This window comes from Microcebus murinus, chromosome 7 (assembly GCF_040939455.1).
Source record: "Microcebus murinus isolate Inina chromosome 7, M.murinus_Inina_mat1.0, whole genome shotgun sequence".
NCBI lineage: Eukaryota > Metazoa > Chordata > Mammalia > Primates > Cheirogaleidae > Microcebus > Microcebus murinus.
In genome coordinates, this window is record NC_134110.1 from 95,881,784 (window position 1) to 95,904,804 (window position 23,021).

At 37.7% G+C, this 23,021-nt stretch overlaps 1 protein-coding gene across 2 annotated transcripts in view; it reads left to right on the top strand.

The window, feature by feature from the left end:
* Positions 1–23,021, top strand: part of CA8 (carbonic anhydrase 8) — a 102,796-nt gene that overhangs the window by 16,654 nt on the left and 63,121 nt on the right. For both annotated transcript variants that reach the window (XM_012759544.3, XM_012759543.3), the window contains exon 3: positions 1,771–1,895. In XM_012759544.3, coding sequence (XP_012614998.1) covers positions 1,771–1,895 — 125 coding nt within the window. The remainder of the gene's footprint in view (positions 1–1,770; positions 1,896–23,021) is intronic.

Here is a 23,021-nt window from a genome sequence, read left to right on the forward strand (position 1 = left end):
GGGATGTCTATGATTCTTATATTAGGCCTCTTTACATAATCCCACATTTCCTGTAGGCTTCCCTCTTTTCTATTATTTTTCTGCTTTATCCCTGCAACTGACTTGTTTAATTGAAAGGTGTTGTCTTCAATCCCTGAGATTCTTTCTTCTATTTGATCTATTCTGTTCTTAAGGATTTACACTGTGTTTTGTAATTCCTTGAATAAATTCTTTGTTTCCAGAAGTTCTGTTTTATTTTCCTCTATTATTTCAATTTCTTTAGTGAATTTGTCTTCCAAGTCCTGAAATTGTTTTCTGTGTTTTCTTTTTTTTTTTTTGGTGTGTGTGTATGTTGGGTATCCATTTTCTCTTGCCATTTCATTGAGTTTTCTTGCAATCCATGTTTGAAATTCTTCTTCTGTCATTTCAGTGTTCTGATTTTGGTTGTATCTATTGCTAGAGAGCTGGTGTTCCTCTTTTGGGGTGTTCTTTCCATTTGATTCTTCATACTTCCAGAGTTCTTTCACTGATTCCCTCCCATCTGGAGCAGCTATTGCTTTTTACCTTTGGATTTCGTTTAGATAATGACATGCACAGTTTAGTCTCTGAGGCAGTAGGTTATGTTTGTGGGTGAGAGTTGACCACACCCTGTATGATGAATCAGTAGATGTAGCAAAAGGGTACAGAATGGCCTGCCTGTCAGTAGGGGGCACTTACTGGGAGGAGCAAGCTGCAATGTTTTTAGATCCCATAACCAGCTCTCATTCCTCTGGAGAGTAATTCTAGTGCCTCAGGTGGTAGATAGTGCCCTGGGACTTCAAGGTGTGTCCTTATTCTCCTGCTCATCATGGGCAGGTTGGGGAAGGAGGCTGGGCAGGGCTGGGTTGGGTGAGCCTGCCCTCAAGCTTCACAGATGCTTTTAACAGAGGTCAAAAGTCTGTTCCCTGCCTCTGGTAAAAGCTTCCAGGGAGGGGCTGACATGGCCTCGTGGGGTTGTCTGAGACCCACAGCCTGGCAGTCTGGAGAAGGCTTTGCTCCTTTCCACCCTCCCCTATTTTGTAGTTTTTCCTGGGCCTCTAACAGCAGGGAGGACCACAAGCCAGCTGAGCTCCCCCTGATGTGATGATAGCCAGGAGGTTCCCTGCCCATGATCATGGGCTGACCTGAGAGCTTGACCCTTTCATTGGTGGAGGGGTGCCCCTCAAGCATGCTGCAGCTAGGACCCACTTTAATCAGCTCCTGAAGGGCTTCTCTCTCTGTCATTTGGTTTTTAAGTGTCGTTTCATAGTCGATTGACTTAATGCTAATCAATCCTCTTTGTGGATAATTTTGTTAGTTTACATACCTGTTCTCTAACTTGAAAGCCTACTGTTACAAACGGATGATCTATAAACATGGTTTAATTATTGATTGATAGGTCTATAGCAAATTATTGGTCAATCTGAGACTTAAACCAAATTCTTATCTCCTGATCAGTGCTAACTTTAAGTCTCAGGGAGGAATTAATTTTCCTTGTCTACTCCTGAACTGAAAACACACAGAAAGTTAAAATAGACATATCATTACCAAGTTTTTCAGTTTTAAAATTTTTGTTGTATCTGAATGGCCAATAGAAGAATTTCAGCCAATCTCAGTTTACATTTACCTCACAGTCATGATATATTTCTCATTTTGGCTTCGTGAATTTAATTTATAGAGCTCGCGAGAGGTATTTAGTCAGAAAAAAGGCTTTAATGTTTATAATGTTCTAGTATATTTGTGTTATAATTCAATAAGGTTTTTCTTTTTCAGTTCTATCAGGAGGACCATTGCCTCAAGGGCATGAGTTTGAACTGTATGAAGTTAGATTTCACTGGGGAAGAGAAAACCAGCGTGGTTCTGAGCACACAGTTAATTTCAAAGCTTTTCCCATGGAGGTAAGAATAACAAATCATCTTGTAAAAATCTCTTTGTTCAAGTAAAGTGTTCAGTGATTTACTGAAAATGATTTAGTTTAAAAGTAGATGTGTAGCTCTTGAATTTTTATCAATTTATTCTAAACTAAACAAGTGCTTATTGCAGTGTAAGCCTGGGGCAGCCAGTGACTCTTTCTATCTACTTTAATGGGCGTGGAGTGTGTGCATGAGCACTCGGTCAAAATGGTAATCTAAGGTATTAAGTTTTATCCTACTATTATCATTATTATTGCAAAAATTCTGCTGCCTATGCAAATTCAGTAGGTGGCTTTTGTAGGTGTTATGAATAGGTGATGAGCCGAAAACAAATAACTGTTGGAACGACCTCCAGAGTAATGAAAAGTCTAGTTTAGCTAGTTTACAATTGATAGTTTTGTTTTTGTTTTTGTTTTTTTTTCACTCTATGGCATTAAGGGAAGGGAGGGAGAAAGGATGAAGGAAAAAGAGATATTTTTAGAGTGATTCTTTTGTATGAAGAATTCCCTTCCCCACTTATCTTTTTTGTTATCTCTGCTCTTTCTTCAATATCCAGTTGAAGTGTGATGTCTGCCATGGGACTTTTTCTGAGTTCCTTCCCTAGGCAGAATTTATTTGTCTCTCTCAGTGCTCCCGGTATACTTGTTAGGTCACTGCTGTGGCATTGCCCCATGGACTGTAACATTTAGTGTTCAGTGTGTCTTTGTCACTGACTGTGGGCTCCTGAAGACAGGGGATCCCCTTCAGCCCTCTTTACATGCCCACTGCCAGGCATGTTGTAGATAAGCAATCCATGTTGGTGAAATTGCAGAGATGCCCCTGTTGTTCCAGGCCTTGCTGGTATTTCTTTCCACAAGGAACCTTAGTTAACCCCAGGAAATTGCCCTTTGTTGGCAGGAAAGAGTATATTTTGGGGGCTGCTGGAATGCCAATGTTCTTTCTCTGTCATTCCCAACTGCACATATGCTTAATATTAAATATAGAATTGCTCATGGCCAGATACCACATCCTGTACCACCTCAGTGCCTGGAAATCACTACTGTTTAATTTTATATAAGTGATACATGTACTTTGGAAGATTAAGTTGAAATGTTTTTCAGCATTACTTTAATTATAATTAGAAAAAAAATCTCTTTGGAAGTTCAAGATATCCCTTTCTTTCAAAAGGACCCAATCCTTAAAAGTAAGATGCTACCAATTTTAAGGCTGGAGAGAAAAACACCAAGTTGTGGTATGTTGAAGAGCCTACGAGCTGTGGGATGGCGAGGGCAGTAAGAAGAGGCAGCTTCTTAGAGGCCTTGTTGGGAAGGCCTTCAATTGGGACCTTTCAAGGAACATTTTCTCGATGCCTGTAGGTGCCTGTTTTTTTCTCCAGTATCATGACAATTCTGTGTCACCTCTGACTTCTGCCCCATCCTCAGCCAGCCTGAGAAAGAAGTTCACACCAGACTGCATCAAAGAGGAGAGAGGACATGAAAGAATTCAAAACAATGAACTCTGGTGGATGGTGGGGGGCAGAGTAAGGGGCAGGACCAGCCTGGATGGTCAAGGCCTCCAACCTGCCCTCTTCTTGGGGTCTGAAAGGCCGTTTTGTCATTTCATCTCAATCAGTCCTCAAAGACAGGCCCTAGTAATCCAGAGTTTTAGGGAGAGCTGGGCATAGTCATGTAGGCGAGAACTCCGAGAGGGAATTCCATGGCTTTGCTTATGACACACAGAATTTACAGCCTTGGAAAGCTTAGTTAGGTTAGGGATTCAGGGATCCATGCTCTTTGCTCTGCAGTCAGATAGCATTTCTGGACCAAATGTCCAGCCTGGTCTGGCTTCTTGGTGGCCTTTTAACTGCTCTGGTCCATTAAGCACAGGTAATGGTTTGTTTTGAGTGAAGATTAAATTCTGGTAGTGAGGCTTTGTTTCTGCAGAACTATTTATATTTAGGCTAATGGAATTACTGACTATATTTTTTCCAAAATAGGTGATGAATAATATTTATATTCTTTGTTATCCCAGATTATCCCCGACCCAATCCAGAGAAAATCATTCGATGTTTGTTTAAGGCTCATAAGTGCTGTGGGTTTGCAGAATTAGAGAGCTGTGCAAGCCAGGATTGCTTTATTTTTTATGGAGACTGTGAATACTGAGCTGGGTTTTGAAGGTGAGAGGGCTCTTGTGATGTGGTGAAAGAGAGGAGAGAGAGTCTCCATGTGGAAGAATATTCTGGGAATGGGAATGAGTTGGCTAATGCAGAGTTTGGAACTTCTGTCAGGGGCCACCTCAGACACAAGGGCATGCCCAGGAAGGCAGTAAAGAGTAAGACCAGGTACCCTTTGGGTAAATGATTTTTTTTCTGAGCACATATTTTGATTATATTTTAAGACTAACTTTAATCTCAAAATCACATGTCTGTGAACCTAATTCCTTTTGTTGATTTCACTTAAAATTAAATGGATGATTTGTGAAACAAACATTAATAAATAAATATTTGCCATTTCTGTGCCATGTAACACACAGGATAAGCTTTTAACAATAATTCATCAACTTTTCTCACTTTTTAAAAATTATCAATATAACAACCCTGAATATTTTTGATACTACTAATAGTTGGCACCAACACTGCTTCAAAAATTAATACAATTTATGACATTAAACAATTTAAACTGCAGCTCTTTCACTGAGCAAGGTGGATAAAGCACTCCTTTGTATTTTTCCTTCTTGGGATTTTTAATTTTCAGAAATACACATGCTTCCACAGCCATGTGACGCTCACCACACTTTCATATTGTAAACCTGAATTCTGTTATGAATACTCCAGATTTATGCTTGAAGAATAGTACCATAACAGAGAAAAAATAATTGTGCTTCATTTTTCCTCCTATTACCCCTAAACATAATGGCCATGCATGTATTAATACATTCTTACATATGTCTGGCTCATGTTTGCAAGCTGGAATTCTTTGACTTAATATGTGGGGATTTTGCATTGTGATATTCAGTCAGAGCGTTAACATGAGGAGAAGATTGTTGATTTAAGACATGTTTGAGATCCACTAACATTAATGCTTGTATGTTTATTCTTCTGGTTGCTGTGGAATCTTCTTATTTTCTTTGGACATCCTTAGATAGCTTGTGAAGTCTAACTTTAATGCTTATATGTATTTTTTTACCATTTTTCTAGCACTGGCATACTCCGTGCACCCACCATTCTACTGGAATTGTTTAATCCATTCACATTAATTTTTGTTACAAATCTGAGGCTTCTGGGTATTTAGGCTCACAGGTCCACATTCTACTTTCAGACTATATATTCTTTTTCTGTAATTTTTCTGTGGACACTGCCATCTTTTCTCCATCAAAGTAACCTAACTCTGTGGTCTGTTTAATTCTTGGTAAATTGTGATTAATCTTTGTACATGAACAGGTACTTTCATAATTCCAGGGAGAGTACTTCCTAGGCACTTAGATTTTATGCTGGGTCAATAAAATAAAAAAATGTAAGTGATGAGGAGACCAACAGTGTAGCCAAGTTTTAATTTTTCCAAACAAGAACCTTACTAACTCTCTGCTGTCCCTATGATTTTATAAAGAGAGGATCTTTAACAGCCAAATGTAAGACGATATGATCTCAGAATAATGCCTGGACCCATAAATTGATTAGATTTAGCCTTTTAAGAACTTACATTATTTCTGGTTTTTTTACTTGACTACAGATGAACGATAGTTTTGTCAGGCGTAGGCACTGATACTGCCCACAGACTAGCGGGAGATAGTGTGTGGTGAGTCCAACTTTCTTGCCCTTTGGGCCTATGGGTCTGTGATTTAAGAGTGAATTGTCAAGGAAGAGATCCATCAATTATTGTGGGCCAGAACCTTATTTTTCTTTAGATTGTATTTCAAGACCAGCTATTGGCTCTGTAAGTACTGAAAGGGCTCAGTGATAATTGATCCACATACCAGCTGTTAATGAAAGCTGAGCACATTAAGTAAATGGAAAGAAAAATGTTCATTGTACAGAGCAGAATTCCTTAATTGTGAGGAGTCCAAGCCTTGGTGGTAAAATAGGCCAACAAAAATATTTTGAAGACTATATCTTACAGTGCTAATCCTGAATGTTACATTTGTCCCCTTTCAGCATCCCCCAGCTCCCCCCAAAAAGTGTACCAGGTCTCCAGATATCCTACATTTTTTCTTTTCTTTTCAGGCAAATGTTGGTGTCTACCAGTTGAGTGTTCTCTTAGTAAAAATGAATTGGTCTTTAGGGTTGCTGCCTCCCAAGTCATTTGCTTATCCACCTGACAGAAAGGCATTTATTTTTATTCACTTGTTTTACTACTACGAGGAGTTCCCAGGAAGAGTTTGCCTAGTTACTGGTGAAGTTATGACTTTTTCAAGTTATTTTACTTCTGGGAACATCTCAAGTAGACCTTCATCTTTGTGATTATCTTCTGAAATAGGCACTTCCACTGACTTTCCAAGGAAATGTAGTCGGATGGGTTTAGTGAGACTGAACGTTATGAAGATTACTGTATAAGATACATAGTTAAAGAAATTTAGATTTAAAAATAACTTTTGAGATTATCTAGTCCAAACTCCTATCTAACGTAGAATAAATCTGATGGTCCAAAAGGTTAAGGGTCGCAGAGTAACTTATAGGAAACCACATGTATGGCCTGGGTGAAGAAGAGTATAGTTTGGTCAAATAGTCTGTTTAGGAAAGAACTTTTCCTCTACTAGTGCTCTTACTGCTGATGGTTTAGCTGGAAAGAGAGAATACAATGGGCTTTGTCCTTGCACCCCTTGCACCTGTGAGGGGAGTTTATATTTGCAAGCTCCGTGTTCAGAGGGAGGCATGGTTTAGCCTTGCACAGAAGAATGATAGTGAGACCGCAGCACCCTGCTCTTACCTTAAAGGTTTATGAAGGCAAAAATCACAGTGGCATTGTGAAGGTAAAGGAATGGAAGGTGGAATCCTTGCTGCTCCGTGAGAACTGGTGGGATTTACTTTAGGGAGAAATTCACGAGGTCTGGAGAGGACGTACCTAGCTCAGGCCACATGTCTCAGAAATGGCCCATGAACTGACTTCTGCTCCAGACAGTGCTTTTTTCACCTTCAAAAGCCAACTTTTACCAGGAGAATCAACTCTAATTTGAGATTTTACTTGCAAGTGTAGTTGATACTTTGGATTGAAGTTGCTTAGGAGGTAAAAAGGAAGGTTTCCATTAAAAGAAGTCAATACTGATGTTAAAGGAAATGATTTGAAATTTGCATGTTCAGCTTCTCTGGGAAGTTTTATTATTTTGACCAGAAAAAGGAATCTCTTGTCTCTAAATATAATACTTATTATGATTATTATTATTTGGCACCTGGAATCTCCTACATGGCTAGCAGATAGAGCCTCATGGGTAAACAGGTGAAGGAATTAGAACCTTGTGCAGTGGCCTCTCCAGGGCTCATAATTGTGGAAACTCTCTCTCATGTCATGGCAATAAAGCCCAAACAAGACAAATTTTATGTTTCCTGAATTCTAATGAACACATGCATTTTTACTCTGTAAAAATCATGGTTTCTTCTTTGATTCAGCATGTTTATTTTTTAATTTGTTAAAATCTATCTAGTGCAGAAACCTCACAGTTTACTGAATAGAAAATAAATTATAATGTTAAACAAATAGGAATGTTCTTTTAGCTGTACCACAGGATGGGGAAATCTGCCATTCCCACTTAGAAATAGAAGTGCATAAGGTCATCCTGACCTTTGAGAAGTCACTTTGAGCCTACCTGTGATTATGTAAGTATTTCTTTTAGTAGCTCATTCTTTGTCATTGTTGGAAGATGTGAAAAAGTTTGTTTTGGTCAACTAAATTTGAAAGAAGCATTTATAATATAGCTGACTTTATGATATAAGGAAAATCTGTGGAAAAATTAAAAATTAGTTCCTGTAAATGAGTATGATATGTAATCAGTATATGGGTCGTTATAGACTTGGTACAGGTTTAGCCTCATGTGGCTTCATGTCCCATGAAAATATTTTAAATTGGGTTCTAACAGATCTAAATTCTCCAGTAAAATGCATTTCCTCTCAATATACCTTCAGATAATAACTAGCTTCTGATTTGAATAGATAGCCTGTTAACAGGGTAGCAATCTCTAAATAACTCATATCCATCCATTTATCCTTTTTTTCCATTTATTCATCTATTCATGCATCCATCAGAAGGTATTTCATGAGAATCTGCTGTCTAGGCTATTGACTAACTGCTAAGGAGACAGTAGTGAGTGTAATAGAAAACTCAGGGAGTTTTTTGTACAGAGAGGGAATCCAAATGCAGTGTGTGGGATTTGTTTCCTCTCTGCTTTTTTTCTAAATAGGTTAATCTTTAGAAGATAAACAGTAGTCCCTCCTTAACCATGGGGGATGCATTTCAGTCTCTCTCTCTTTTTAGGGTCTAGTAATATCTGCTTTATGAATCTATATGCTCCAGAATTTGGTACATATATATTTAGAATTGTTATATACTCTTGCTGGATTGATCCCTTTATCATTATATAATGACCTTTTTTGTCATTTTTTTGCTGTTCTTGATTTTAAAGTCTGTTTTAACTGATAAAAGTTAAAACTTGCTCACTTTTGGTTTCCATTTGTGTGGAATACCGTTTTCATCCCTTTACTTTCAGTCTTCACGAGTTTTTAGTGGTATGATAGGTTTCTTGGAAGCAGCATACAGTTGAATCGTGTTTTTTCATCCTTCAACCATTCTGTATCTTTTAAGTGGAGAATTTAATCTGTTTACATTCAAGGTTTTTAAATTTTTTTTTTTTTGAGACAGAGTCTGGCTCTGTTGCCCAGGCTAGAGTGCCGTGGTGTCAGCCTAGCTCACAGCAACCTCAAACTCCTGGACTCAAGAATCCTTTTGTCTCAGCCTCCCCAGTAGCTAGGACTACAGGCATGCACCACATGCCCAGCTAATTTTATATATATATATATATATATATATATATATATATATATATATTTTCAGTTGTCCAGATAATTTCTTTCTATTTTTAGGAGAAACGGGGTCTTGCTCTTGCTCAGACTGGTCTTGAACTTCTGACCTTGAGCAATCCTCCTGCCTTGGCCTCCCAGAGTGCTAGGATTATAGATGTGAGCCACTATGCCCGGCCTATATTCAAGGTTGTTATTGATATGTGAGGCTTTGTCCTGTCATACTGTTAATTGTTTTCTGGTTGTTTTATGTTTACCCACCCTCCCTCCCTCCCTCCCTCCCTCCCTCCCTCCCTCCCTCCCTTCCTTCCTTCCTCCCTCCCTCCCTCCCTCCCTCCCTCCCTCCCTCTCAAACAACTCTTGTTTGTTGTTGGGGTTAGGCGGATGTCTACAGTCCTTTCTCTTCTTTCCTTGTGTGATTGTTTTATCCAGTGAGAGTTTTATCCTTTACTGTGTTTTCATGATGATAAATGTTATCTTTCACTTCCAGGTCTGGGACTCCCCTGAGCATTTCTTGTAGGGCCAGTCTAGTGGTAACAAATTCTCTCAGCATTTCCTTATTTGGGAAAGACAATTTCTGTCATTTATGAAGGATAATTTTACTGGAAGTCTTGGATAGCAGTTTTTTCCCCCCAGTACTTTGAATATATCATCCCATTCTCTTCTGGACTGTAAGATTTCTGCTAAGAAATTTACTGTTAGTATGATGGGGTTCCTTTATAGGTGAATAGATGCTTTTTTATTGCTGTTTTTAGGATTCATTCTTTATCTTTGGCTTTAGATAGTCTAATTATAATGTGACATAGAGAAGACCTTTTGGCATTATATCTGCCTGGGGATCATTAAGCCTCTTTTATCTTAATATCTAAATCTCTTGCTAGACTTGGGAAGTTTTCATCTATTATTTTGTAAAATAGGTTTTCTAATCCTTTCTTTGTCTCTTTACCCTTGGGGATACCAATAATTCATAAATTTGGTTACTTTATGTTGTCTCAAATGTCATGAAGACCTTGCTCATTCTTTTTTAAATTCTTTTTTCTGTATTTTTGTCTCACTGAAGTATTTCAAAAGACTTGTCTTCAAGTACTGTGATTCTTTCTTCTGCCTGATCCTAGTGTATTATTGAAGCTTTCAAATGTGTTTTGTATTTCCCTTAATGAATTTTTCAGTTCCAGAATTTCTATTTTATTTTTTAAAAAAATATCTATCTCTTTGGTAAATTTCTCATTCATATCCTGAATCGTTTTTCTGATTTCTTTGTATTGTTTTTGAGAATTCTCTTGTATCTTCCTGAGCTTCTTTAAAACCAGTACTTTGAAATCTTTATCTGGGATTTTGAAATGTTTTTTTTTTTTTTTATTAAGATCCATTGCTGGAAGATTAGTGTGTTTCTTTGGACGTATCATATTTCCTTGCTTTTTCATGTTTCTTGTGTCCTTATGTTGATATCTGCACATCTGATGTAACAGTCACTTCTCTTCCTATTTTTGAATTTACTTTTATAGGAGAAGACTTCTTCCTGAAGAGGTATCTATTGTGTTGGTTGAGTGTAGAGTATTTTGGCTTTGATTTTGGATGCATGCAGGTAGTGCAGTCTCTGTATGATTTCTTTGGCTGCAGAGGGCATTAACAGTATCTGTGATTTTCTGTGTGGGTTTGGGTTATTAGTAGAGGCTATGGTGAAGTTGCACTGGGGACTGGGATGCCAGGTGGAAGGGGCAGTCTTCAGGCCCTAGTGGTGGCAGTGGTGGACTAAGTATGCCTATCTTTGTGCCCCAGGATGGTGCACACTAGCACCTCTGTTGGTAATGACTGGTGGGCCAATTCTTGGGCCTCCATGTGGCTTGCTCAGATGTCAGTAGTAGTAGTGGTGGACTGGGTGGGTGGGCAGGTTCTCTGGTCCCTAGAAAGCTGGCATGACATGGGCGATGGCAGAGTAGCAGCGGCAGGATGATTCTCTGGAGCCCAAGTGGTGCACATTGATGTTGGCCATGGTTGTGATGGGCTGGGTGGGCCAGTTTCTAGACCTGCAGGTGGTGGTTGCAGGTAGGTGCCAGCTGAGATGGTAGTGGCTTGGAGTTTAGGCCCAATCTCAGGACCTGGTGGGGGAGTAATCAGGCACCCAAGATGATGGATTGGTTTGGGCATCCCCAGACGCCTGGTATATGTGCTTTGTCTTATAAGAGGGGACAGCACAGGGATACGTTTTAAGACACCCAGTGGATGCCTAAAACTGTGGATAGTACCAAATCCTATATATAGTGTTCTTTTTCCTATATGTGTGCTTTTTCCTATATCATATACCTATGAAGGTTTAATTTGTAAATTAAGCACAGTAAGAGATTAACTATAATAACTCATAATGGAACAATTATAACAATATGCCAGCATCAGTGCTCTTGTGCTTTGGGACCATTATTAAGTAAAATAAGAATTCCTTGAACCATAGCACTGCAATACTATGACAATAGATCTGACAACTGAGCTGGCTGCTAAGTGACTAATGTGTGGGGAATGTGTACAATGTGGAGGCTCTGGACAAAGGGATGATTTACATCTCTGGTGGGGGAGAAGAGGATGGTGCAAGATTTCATCATGCTACTCAGAATTTAAAATTTACGAATTGTTTATTTCTGGAATTTTCCATTTTATATTTTTGGACCAAGGTTAACCTCAGATTAACTGTTGTACTTGAGTGACTGTTGTACTTGAGTGTTTCTGTGGCATTGAAAGGACCTCAGCCCCTCTACCCAGTCTGTGCGATATGCAGATTCAGGCTATTCGGCACTAATTAGCGGAAGATTGTGAAGCTGTATATTAGAATGCAGATATGTCATTTGAGTTGTAAATAATTGTCAGCTGCACAAAATGTTTATCGATGAGTATGTGGAAGGCCTTGTACTAGGTACAACCGAGTCACAGGTCATTGTAGGCTAGATTAACTTCGGTAACCTGACAAAATTAGAGTCAGTGAGACACAGGAAAGGAAAGTTTTCATGATGGGGAAGAGTAAGAGAGGTGTCAGTTCTGGAAGGCTGCTAGAGAACGTGGGACCTGGGCTGCGCCTTCCTCCCTGAGAACAGCGTGGCAGTGTGGGAGGGATTCAGGATGGCGTATTGGTAAGAGTTCAGGTTCTAAGTCAGAAGAACTTGGATTTAAGACCAAACTCTGCAATCTTGGGCAAGTTAGTAAGCTGCTTCCAACTTCAATGTTCCTATCTATAAACAAGGGCTAGAAATTAGCTCAGAGGTTGGCAAAGAGTAAATCCTTCTGTATTTCCTGGTATTAGGGAAGGATTGGAGGACATCAAAGGCATTACTGGGTTGTGATGATAAAAATATGTTGAAAATATCCTGAGGGGGAAACAAAAATCTTTTTGTTACTACAAATAAGAAATGCAGGGAGTATGTGAATGGAGGAAATAATTGGAAGTCTCATGTTTTTTTTTTTCTTGTTAAACTCCTCCTTCTTTTAGTTGATTATGTTGTCTTTTATAAGTCAAATCAATATGATATTTCCTGGTCATTTTATTATGATTATTGTGCATGCATATGCAGTAAAATTTAATTTATTTTATCAGCTTATTTTATAATGAAAATTAAGTAATTTTTGCCTTGAGAAAGATAATTGGGTAACAGTATAATAAAACTTCTAACGGATTCAAAGGAGGTCAAGAGATTTTAACTGCATAAGTTCTTAACCTGTATAAAAAAAACTATATGTTTTTTTTTCTTCTGTTTTTTAAGCATGATAGCTTAAAATGATACAAGGATGTTTGTAAGATAATTGTGTCCTTGCAACTGCTTTGCTGTGCTTGAATACATTTTCTCTTTTAGCATCATTGGTCTCCACATGACAAAAACTCATTGTGGAATCCTAGAACCACATACCAGGAATCATATGAGAAGTTGAGGCAGCTTACTCTGGTGATGTAGATTATTAGGCAGGGAGAGCTACATCCTGATTTCAGTTCACCGTGGTGTATGCTGTCTGACTTCTGTGTGGTTGTTTAACCTCAATCCCTTCGTTGGCACATAAGGGTGATAAAATGGTACCTACCCTTATAAATTTAGGAAGAGGCTTGTAAAATTTAATAGTGTAATGTTGGAAGCACCATGCGCTGAATTGCTCATATGGTGATAGAAAATGATGTTTTTAAACAAAATCTGGCATTCATTTAAAGTGCTTTCTAGAAGCATTTTAAGGGCATAATTAGTTGTATTGGATGTAAATGGCATAACTTAGTTGTAATAACTAATAATTATACAAACATAGTTTTTTAAGAAGCCTTGAGATGAATAGAAAAAATAAATCAAGATTTTAAATTGTTGAATATAAACATTAAGTGTAGAAGGAAGACATTTATTCTAAGACCTGACAAATGAAAGGTAGGTCTCTTTTCATCAATTAATGTCTATACTTGGGGACCCAAAGGCAAGTAAATAAACCCTAAACCCAGCTCAATGAATCACTTAAACCTCTGAATGAGTGAGTTTATTCAGTGGAACCGATTTGTTTGGCTCCAGAGTTGATAATGTATTTCCCATGAATATTCGTTGGGAGCTATAAATTGGTGAGTTCTTTGAAGAGACTCAGTAAAGAGATCCCTTATCCCCAGCCTGAATTCTGAACAAATTGGGAAATAAGGCATTCTTAGAGTCGTCAGATGGAGAACAAAATATCACCTGTATTGTGAATAGAACAACGTTGGAGCCATAGCTTAGTTTAAGAGAAGAGTGCCCAGAATTAGGCAGATGCGCCCATGCAGTTACAGGCAATGGTGGGGGGAGAGGAGGGAGTGGTGTTCCGGGTAGAATTTATTAGTCTGCTCCCTACGAGTAGTTCATATTTCACAAGAGTTTAAAAACAAAAAAGAGGAAGGAGTTAGTTGAAGGAGTGGAGAGGAAAGCCAGCTTCGTTTAGGGAAAATCCCTTTTTATAGAAACCAGGAATAGGGAAGAAGCATTTCCTGTTAGTAAGACTAACTCTTCAACATTCTCCCACTTACCTTTTGCAATTCTATGGCACTAGACACTAGCAAGAGGACAAGCACATCTGGGAATCAGTAAAGGAAATCCTGTTTCCTTTTATTGCATGTCTGTTTGTTTTAATCACCTGGGACCATGTACATCCCTTTTTGCTTACTATATTGAACCTAAGATAGTCATACAGTTTTCCACTTTGTAAAAGAATTTGGGGTTGGGTGGGGTCAGTAGGGATTTTGAATCATCCCAGGGTTTAGATCTCTCTGTCTCTGTCTCTGTCTCTCTCCCTCTCCCTCTCTCCTTTTCTCCCTTTCTCGAAACCTCCCTCTCTCCCTTTCTGCCTCTCTCCCTCCTCTCTCTCCCTCCTCTCTGTCTCCTCTTTCTTTCTTTCTTTCAGTGGGTTTTTGGTCAATTCACCATCTCAATCTGGGCCAATCACTGTTGGAACCTTGGGTATAACTAAGGGTAATGTATGGAAAATTTACTTTTCAAAAACAGTGACCTTAGTCCAGGATTTAAATCACTAATCTTCCCAATTTGGGTTGTATGGCACTGGAAATATTTTGCAATAATTTTGAAAAACAATATCATTTATCCACCTTGTTATGGAGAACAAATATTACAGATTTTTATCAGTGGGTGTTGTTCCTAATTAGCTTATCAGCACTGACCGTTCTTTGTTTAACTGTGTTCCCAATCTTGCTGATCTAGAGCTCAACTATATTAAAGGCATCTACAGACGGGCAGTGGTTGGGTTGTAGCAGGATTCAGGCTGTCCCAGAGCAATGGTCTGATGCCTTCTCCTCTGCTGAGGTCCACTGGGCTTCTCTTTTGTAGCTCTTTCTCTTTCACAGACTGTTTTCCCTATGAGCAAGTGAGAAGAATGATATTCCAGAGATTTCAGACTGTTAGGGAGGCAAGATGGTGGAGTGATATATTCCATTCAGTTAACAGACATTTGTTAAGTGTCCGTGTTTAAAGCCAAATCCTGTGAGAAATATAAAATGTAAGGAAATGGCATTTGTTTTTAATGATTCTGCAGTCTGGTTAGGAGAGGGGGAAGCGAGACAGAAACATGTGAAAAGATAACGCTTGAAGGGCTGAATGACAATGTAGATCAATCCAAAACACACTCAGGGAGCAACTGCCGTGTATTTGCTGCTGTGGTTGGTGCTGAGGATATGACAGTGCATGAGAACTAATTTAGGCTCAGAAGTTGTTCGCCTTTCCACAAGGTGGCAGATATATTTCAAGAAAAGGCAAATATGTTTGAAAAAAAGCTTTAGGGGGTGGGATATGAAGGGCAATATAGATCATAGAATAATAGATTTCCTCCAGGCTCAGAGAAAACTGTAGAAAGGAGTGGATATTGGAGCTGGGCCTTGACATTTAAGTAGGAGTTTGATGGATAAACAAGATGGGGAGGCCATTCTGGGGTGGAAGAGCCAGCACGGAAATCTGGGCTCCTCATATGTGTGGGAAATGTCACTGGAGGCAACCCTAGAGGGGTCCAGAGTCAAGATGGGGAAAGCCTAATGCCTGCCTGAGAATCAGACTCCACGTTCCAGAGGCAGCAGGGAACCACTAGCACGTTTAAGCAAGTAGCAGGTGTCAGGGGCTGGATTAGGGTGGTGGAATGGGAATGGGGAAGAAAAGACACAGATGGAACAGGAAGAGGTGAATGTAAGAGATGTAGTTGAGGACAATGGATAGGGTTGGTGAAAGATGGGAAAAGGCCAATCAGATAGATGCTGAGAAATGGACTTGAGAAATGAAATAGTGCTGGAATGAAATTATGGGAATAATGATGGTACAATTAATAAGGGGAAAAAAGGAATCAGAAGGTGAGGTACCATAGTGAGGGGAAACTGATGAATTTGGATTGGTACAATTTTAACAAATAGCATCCCTTTGCCCTGTTTCTATCCATATTGCTTTTAATCCTAACCACTTCCAAATTAGGTAAAGAACAGTACAAATTGAGTATTCTTTATCCAGAATGCTTGGAACTAGATGTGTTTTTAGATTTTAGATTTTTTCAGATTTTGGAATATTTGGGTTATATATTAAGCGGTTCAGCATCTTAAATCCCCAAATCTGAAATACTTTGGTGAGCATTTCCTTGGAGCATCATGTTGGCACTCAGAAACTTTCAGATTTGGAGCATGTCAGATTGTACATTTTTGGATTTGGGATGTTCAGCCTGTAGTAGTTGGGGTTGCAGTTCCTTGGAAAGTTATAAAGATGTCCTTAGCTTAGGTAGGACAAAGAGATTAAGTGTTTAACACTGTGCTAACCCTTATATAATTTGAGTCTTACTTAGAAAAGTGCTGATATTTCTTCACACAACATAAGAATAAATTAAACTAAGGATTAGCAGATTTTAGTTTTTATTTATTGCTGATTGGAGTTGGTTTGTATTCTCAAGGGAAAAAAATTCAGCTTTGGAATTTCTATTCTCCTTTTTTTGGTCTAATGGTCTTAATTTATTGATCTTCACAGGGTAATGTGTGTTTCTGCCTGAATTTCCTAGGCAGCACCAAGCAGAACTGCTCCTTTCTGGTGGTGTTTTTTCAGGACTTTGTCCTGATATCTGCTCCTTGGAATTGCTACAGCTTGCTGTTGTCAATGCTGTTCCTAGAATCTATCCCTTTCTCTGTCATACCCTTCCTGTTGCCTGTGTTATTTTTCAGCATAGATGTCCAGACCTTGTCAGTGCACATGGGGGCTCTCATAACTTTGTGTTTTTATAAATTATAAAAATGACAGAAAATAAAGATAAGAAATATTGACTGTGAAAGCAACAAATGAAAATGTATCAAATTACATGGATATTTTACATTTATATATATCTGAATTTTAATAGAGACTTAATTTTGACTTTGATGTGAAAATAATCACATTTACACATGCAATACAGAATTTTATTTGAGATTACTAGAATTTGTTCTGCTGGCATTACTGATCTGGGATAAGCTAGAAGCCTTTGGAGAACTAGACTTTTGCTTCTTGATTCTGTTTAAATTTGAGCTCTCCTTTTAGGAGAAAATATACTTGATTGCTTGAGTGTAATTTCAGAAGCATTTAGATTGTTTCCTATTGAATAAATATTGAGTCCAGTGGGGTGGGGGAATTTGAGAGAATAGCAGATGGCTTTGCCCTTCTTTTCCAACCTTCTTTTTGGGGGTCTGGAAGAAGATAGTAGGTGTAATATTGGGTCGACCAAATACTATAAGTTTTTTTTTTAGAATGACATTTAGTGAGCACATACATAGTGTTATGCATGAATTAAGATTTTGAGTGTGAGGCTCATTTCTGAAAATCAAGTTGACTTGAGATGGTATAATGGCCTTGACAAAGGAAAAGAATGGCATGTTATAATAGAAGCAATGTCAGGAGAGAAGAACATTCAGAGCCTACCAAGGCTTTGAACTTTTGTTTGAAGATCAGGGGAAAAGAGGAGCTTTTGATTCCTCTAAAAGATTTGAGCTTTGGTAGCTAGAAGAATGGTGGTGCTCTTAGGGAATGTGAGAATGGAGGGCTGTTTTGGTAGGAAATTGTGGTGTATAGTTTGCTAGGTTTTGAATTTGACTATTGCCATTCATCCTGTGGAAATGCCCAGGAAGGGGTTAGAAATGTTCATATGTAACTTAGAAGAGAGGTCAGAGACCAGAAATTATTACAGCAGCTGATATGTACTTATGTATCCATTTAAATCTGGCTCTAGGTAAATGAGTTAATATAAGAACACAGAGTATCTTTTATTCATCCAATGACATGGAGATGGTAACAGTTGCAATTTTAATGTGGTATCCTGTCACCAATGCTTATCGGTATCACAGGAATATATAATGTTCCTGAGTAAGCCTAATCACGCAGTACTTTACCAAAGGGAAATTATATTCTTGATCCTAGGTAACAGCTATTTTATGCCTCTAGTTTACATATTATGATTGTAGCTATGATAGTAGCATATGTTGTCCTTATGCCCATCAATAATCAACCCTTTCTTGAAAGTTATTAAGCTACTCACATTAATAAACTACTACTAATAAAATCTACCACACTTGATTGTTAGGAAATATTGATGCAAGTATAAGACATTTGGGATTAGGTTTATACTCTTAAAAATCACTTTAGCTGATGATACATTTTATGGCCATTGATTATTGGTTTATATTCTTCATGTCTTTATTTTTTAGGACATTATAAAATGATATAGAAAATGTCTTTTAGAATATTATTTTCTGAAAAGCTCTAAATCAGAGCAAAAAGCTCAATCCACTTATCTCCTCTTAGACACAATTTTATTTTCAAGAAATATTACATTTTGTCTATTGGAAACTCACATTTGGATTGTAATGAAAACATGTAATGAAATTTTTCTTTTATTTATTAAGTTATTTATGCTATGCATAAATAAATGATTTGATGAAAGTAACTAATGGAGTGTTTTTGTTCAACATCCTATATTTTTATTGCAGGAATGCGTTGGTTTCAGGTAAGTAATGGAAGACACAACTAAGAAATAATAGGAAATATTTCCTTCTATATTACAAGAACTCCCAAAAGGCAGTTCCAGGGTTGCTTAATTCAGCTAGCTGCTCAGCCACATGTCCAAGGACCAGTTTCTGTTTTTCTGCTAAGCCATTTCAGCATTTTGGCTTTTCCTCTTCACTTTGTTCATGGTTGGCTGCAAGATAGTGGCTGCTTTACCTTTAAGCATCAAATCCTGGCAAATTAATGGTTAAAGGTTGTAAGAGGAGGGACTTAATTTTCTTGCATTTAAAAAAATATCGATAGCTTTGTTGAGATATAATTTATGTATCATAAAATGTACTAATTTAGAGTGTACAATTCAATGGTTTTATTATATTTACAGTGTTGTGCTTTTTTTACCAGTGTAGAATGCTTTCATCACCCCAAGTAGAAACAATCACTACCAACCCCCTCTCCCTCCATCCCTAGGCAACCACTATTATGTTTTCTGTCTCTATAGATTTGCCTGTTTTAGACACTTCCTATAAGTGGAATCATGCGATATGTGGTCGTTTCTGGCTGCATTCTTTTACTTAGCATAAAAATTTTATAATTCATTCATATTGTAACATGTATCAATACATACTGCATTCCATATTATTGCTGGAGAGTATTCTATTATATGCCACATTTTGTTTATCCATTCCTCAGTTGTTGGATATTTGGTTTGTTTTCACTTTTTAGCTATTATCAATAATGTGACTGTACACATGGGTATCTACGTTTTTAAGTGAATATATATATATATGTATATATATATATATTTCTCTTGGGTATATTCTTAGGAATGGAATTGCTGGGTCATATGGTAACTCTATGTTTAACATTTTGGAAATTGATAATCTGTTTTCCAAAGACTATAACATTTTACAGTCCCACCAGCAATGAATAAGGATCCCAAATTCTCCATAGCCTAGCCAATACTTGTTATTGTCTGTCTTTTTGATTATAGCTATTCTAATTGGAGTGTATTTTTATCTCATTGTGGTTTTGATTTTTATTTCATTAATGATTTTTCATATGTTTATTGGTCATTCACATACCTTTCTATTCAAATCCTTTACCCATTTAAAAACCTGTGTTATTTGTCTTATTATTGAATTATAAGAATTCTTTATTCTGGTTATAAGCACTTTATCAGTCATATGATTTGCAAATATTTTCTCTTACTCTGTGGGTTATCTTTTCACTTTCTTGATTGTGGTGTTTGAAATGCAAAAGATGAAGTCAAATTTATCATTTTTTTCTCTTATTGTTTGTGCTTTTGGTGCTGCCTTTATTTTTTAAAGTAAAACTTTTATAGATAAATAACATACATACAGAAAAGTGTCCAAATCATAAGTGTACAATTTGTTGCATTTTCACAAAGTGAACAAAGCAGTCAGATTAATAAACAGAACATAACCAAATCTCTTGGAAGCTCCCTCCATGGCTTCTCCAAGGTTAAGTACAATCTTGACTTCTAGCATCATAGATAAATTTTGCCTGTTTTGGGTATTTTATATAAATTGAATCATAAAGTATATTTTATTTTGTGTCTGGCTTTTTCTCATTCAACTTATGCTTAGAGATTCATCTACACTGTGATATGCACTTTTCATTTGTTAATTTTCATGGTATAGTATTCCATTATGTGACTTTTTTGCAGTGTATTTATTCTGCTGTTGACATAAATTTAGATCGGATTCAAGTCTGGTCTGTTATAATAGAGCTTCTTTGAATAGTCTGACCTTTTGAGGAACATATTCCTAGAATTGGAGCCTACATTATATGATAGGCACAGTTCAGTTGCAGTGGATACTGACAAGTAGTTAACCCAGTGGTTGCACCAGTCCATGTTGCTGCCAGTTTTATGAGTCTATTTTTTAAAAATATTTTTTATTATTTTAGCGAATTATGGGGGTACAAGTGTTAAGGTTACGTATATTGCCCCTCCCCCCTCCCCCCTTGAATACCCATCCCCTCCTCCCCCTTCCCACCAGCCTGACACCCGATAAATGTTATTCCTATATGTCCACTGAGGTGTTGATCCGTTAATACCAATTTGCTGGTGAGTACATGTGGTGCTGGTTTATCCATTCTTGAGATAATTCACTTAGTAGAATGGGTTCCAGCTCTATCCAGGAATATACAAGAGGTGCTATATCACCATTGTTTCTTAAAGCTGAGTAGTACTCCATAGTATACATATACCACATTTTGTTAATCCACTCATGAATTGATGGGCACTTGGGTTGTTTCCACAGCTTTGCAATTGTGAATTGTGCTGCTATAAACATTCAGAGTGCAGGTGTCTTTTTCATGAAGTGACTTTTGATCTGTTGGGTAGATGCCCAGTAGTGGAATTGCTGGATCAAATGGTAGATCTACTTGTATCACTTTAAGGTATCTCCATATTGCTTTCCACAGAGGTTGAACTAGTTTGCAGTCCCACCAGCAGTGTAGGAGTGTTCCTATCTCTCTGCATCCACGCCAGCATTTATTGTTTGGGGACTTTTTGATAAAGGCCATTCTCACTGGAGTTAAGTGATATCTCATTGTGGTTTTGATTTGCATTTCCCTGAAGATTAGAGATGTTGAGCATTTTTTCATATGTTAGTTGGCCATTATTCTGTCTTCTTTTGAGAAGTTTCTCTTCATGTACTTGCCCATTTGTTGATGGGGTTGTTTGATTTTTTTCTTGCTGATTTTCCTGAGTTCTAAATAGATTCTAGTTATCAGCCCTTTATTCAATGTGTAGCTTGCGAAAATTTTCTCCCATTCTGTGGGTTGTGTATTTGCTCTCTTGACAGTTTCTTTGGCTGTGCAGAAGCTTTTTAATTTGATCAGGTCTCATTTTTAAATTTTTGTTGCTGCTGTGATTGCCTTTGGGGTCTTCTTCATAAATTCTTTGCCTAGGCCAATGTCTAGGAGAGTATTTCCAACGTTTTCCTCTAGAATTCTAACACACCTAAGGTTCAAGTCTGTTACCCAGCGTGAGTTGATTTTTGTGAGAGGTGAAAGGTGTGGGTCTTGTTTCAATCTTCTACATGTGGCTATCCAGTTTTCCCAGCACCATTTATTGAATAAGGATTCTTTTCCCCAGTGTATGTTTTTGTCTACTTTGCCGAAGATTAGTTGGCTATATGAGGATGGTTTTATGTCTGGGTTCTCTCTTCTGTTACACTGGTCAATGTCCCTGTTCTTGTACCAGTCCCAAGCTGATTTAATTACTGTAGCCTTGTAGTATAGTTTGAAGTCTGGTAAATTGATATCTCCTATTTTGTTTTTATTGCCTAGGATTGATTTTGCTGTACGGGGTCTTCTCTGGTTCCATACGAAGTGTAAAATTATTTTTTCTATATCTGTGAAAAATGATGATGGTATTTTAATAGGGATTACATTGACTCTGTAGGTCGCTTTTGGTAGTATAGACATTTTAACAATGTTGCTGATTCTGCCAACCCATGAGCATGGTATATTCTTCCATCTGTTTATATCCTCTGCTATTTTCTTCTTCAGTGTTTCATAGTTCTCTCTGTAGAGGTCTTTTACCTCCTTAGTTTAATATATTCCAAGGTACTTTATTTTCTTTGTTGCTATTTTGAAGGAAATTGAGCCTTTGATTTGGTTCTCACTTGTACTGTTGTTGGCGTATATGAATGCCTCTGATTTCTGTGTGTTGATTTTGTATCCTGAGACTTTACCAAATTCATTTATCAGATCAAGGAGTCTCTTGGTTGAATCCTTGGGGTTTTCTAGGTATAATATCATGTCATCAGCAAAGAGTGAGAGTTTGATCTCTTCTGCTCCCATTTGGACGCCCTTAATTCCGCTCTTTTGTCTGATTGCTGTAGCAATCACTTCTATTCAGCACTATGTTGAATAGAAGTGGAGATAGTGGGCAACCTTGTCTTGTTCCAGTTCTAAGTGGGAATGCTTTCATTTTTCCCCCATTCAGTATGATATTGGCTGTGGGTTTGCCATATATGGCTTGTATCATTTTTAGGTAAGCTCCATCTATGCCAATTTTTTAGTGTTCTTATCATAAAAGAGTGTTGAATTTTGTTGAATGTTTTTTCTGCGTCTATAGAGAAGATCATATGATCTTTGTTTTTGCTTCTGTTTATATGGTGAATTACATTTATAGATTTGCGTATGTTGAACCTTCCCTGCATCCCTGGAATGAAGCCCACTTTGTTGTGATGGATTATTTTCTTGACAAGCACCTAGATTCGATTGGATAGGATTTTGTTGAGAATTTTTGCATCTATATTCATAAGGGATATTGGTCTGTAGTTTCCTTTTTTTGTTGCATTTTTTTCCTGGTTTTGGTATCAGGGTTATGTTCATGTCATAAAATGTGTTGGGGAGGATTCCATCCTTCTCCATGTTGTGGAATAATTTCTGCAGGAAAGGCACCAGTTCTTGTAGGTGTGGTAAAATTTGGGTGTGAAACCATCTGGTCCAGGACTTTCCTTTTTAGGAAGGATTTTTATTGCTGTTTCAATTTCAGTATTTGATATTTGTCTGTTCAGGAATTCTGTTTCTTCCTGGTTGAGCTTAGGGAGGCTGTGTGTTTCTAAGAAATTATCCATTTCCTCCATATTTTCCAGTTTGTGTGCA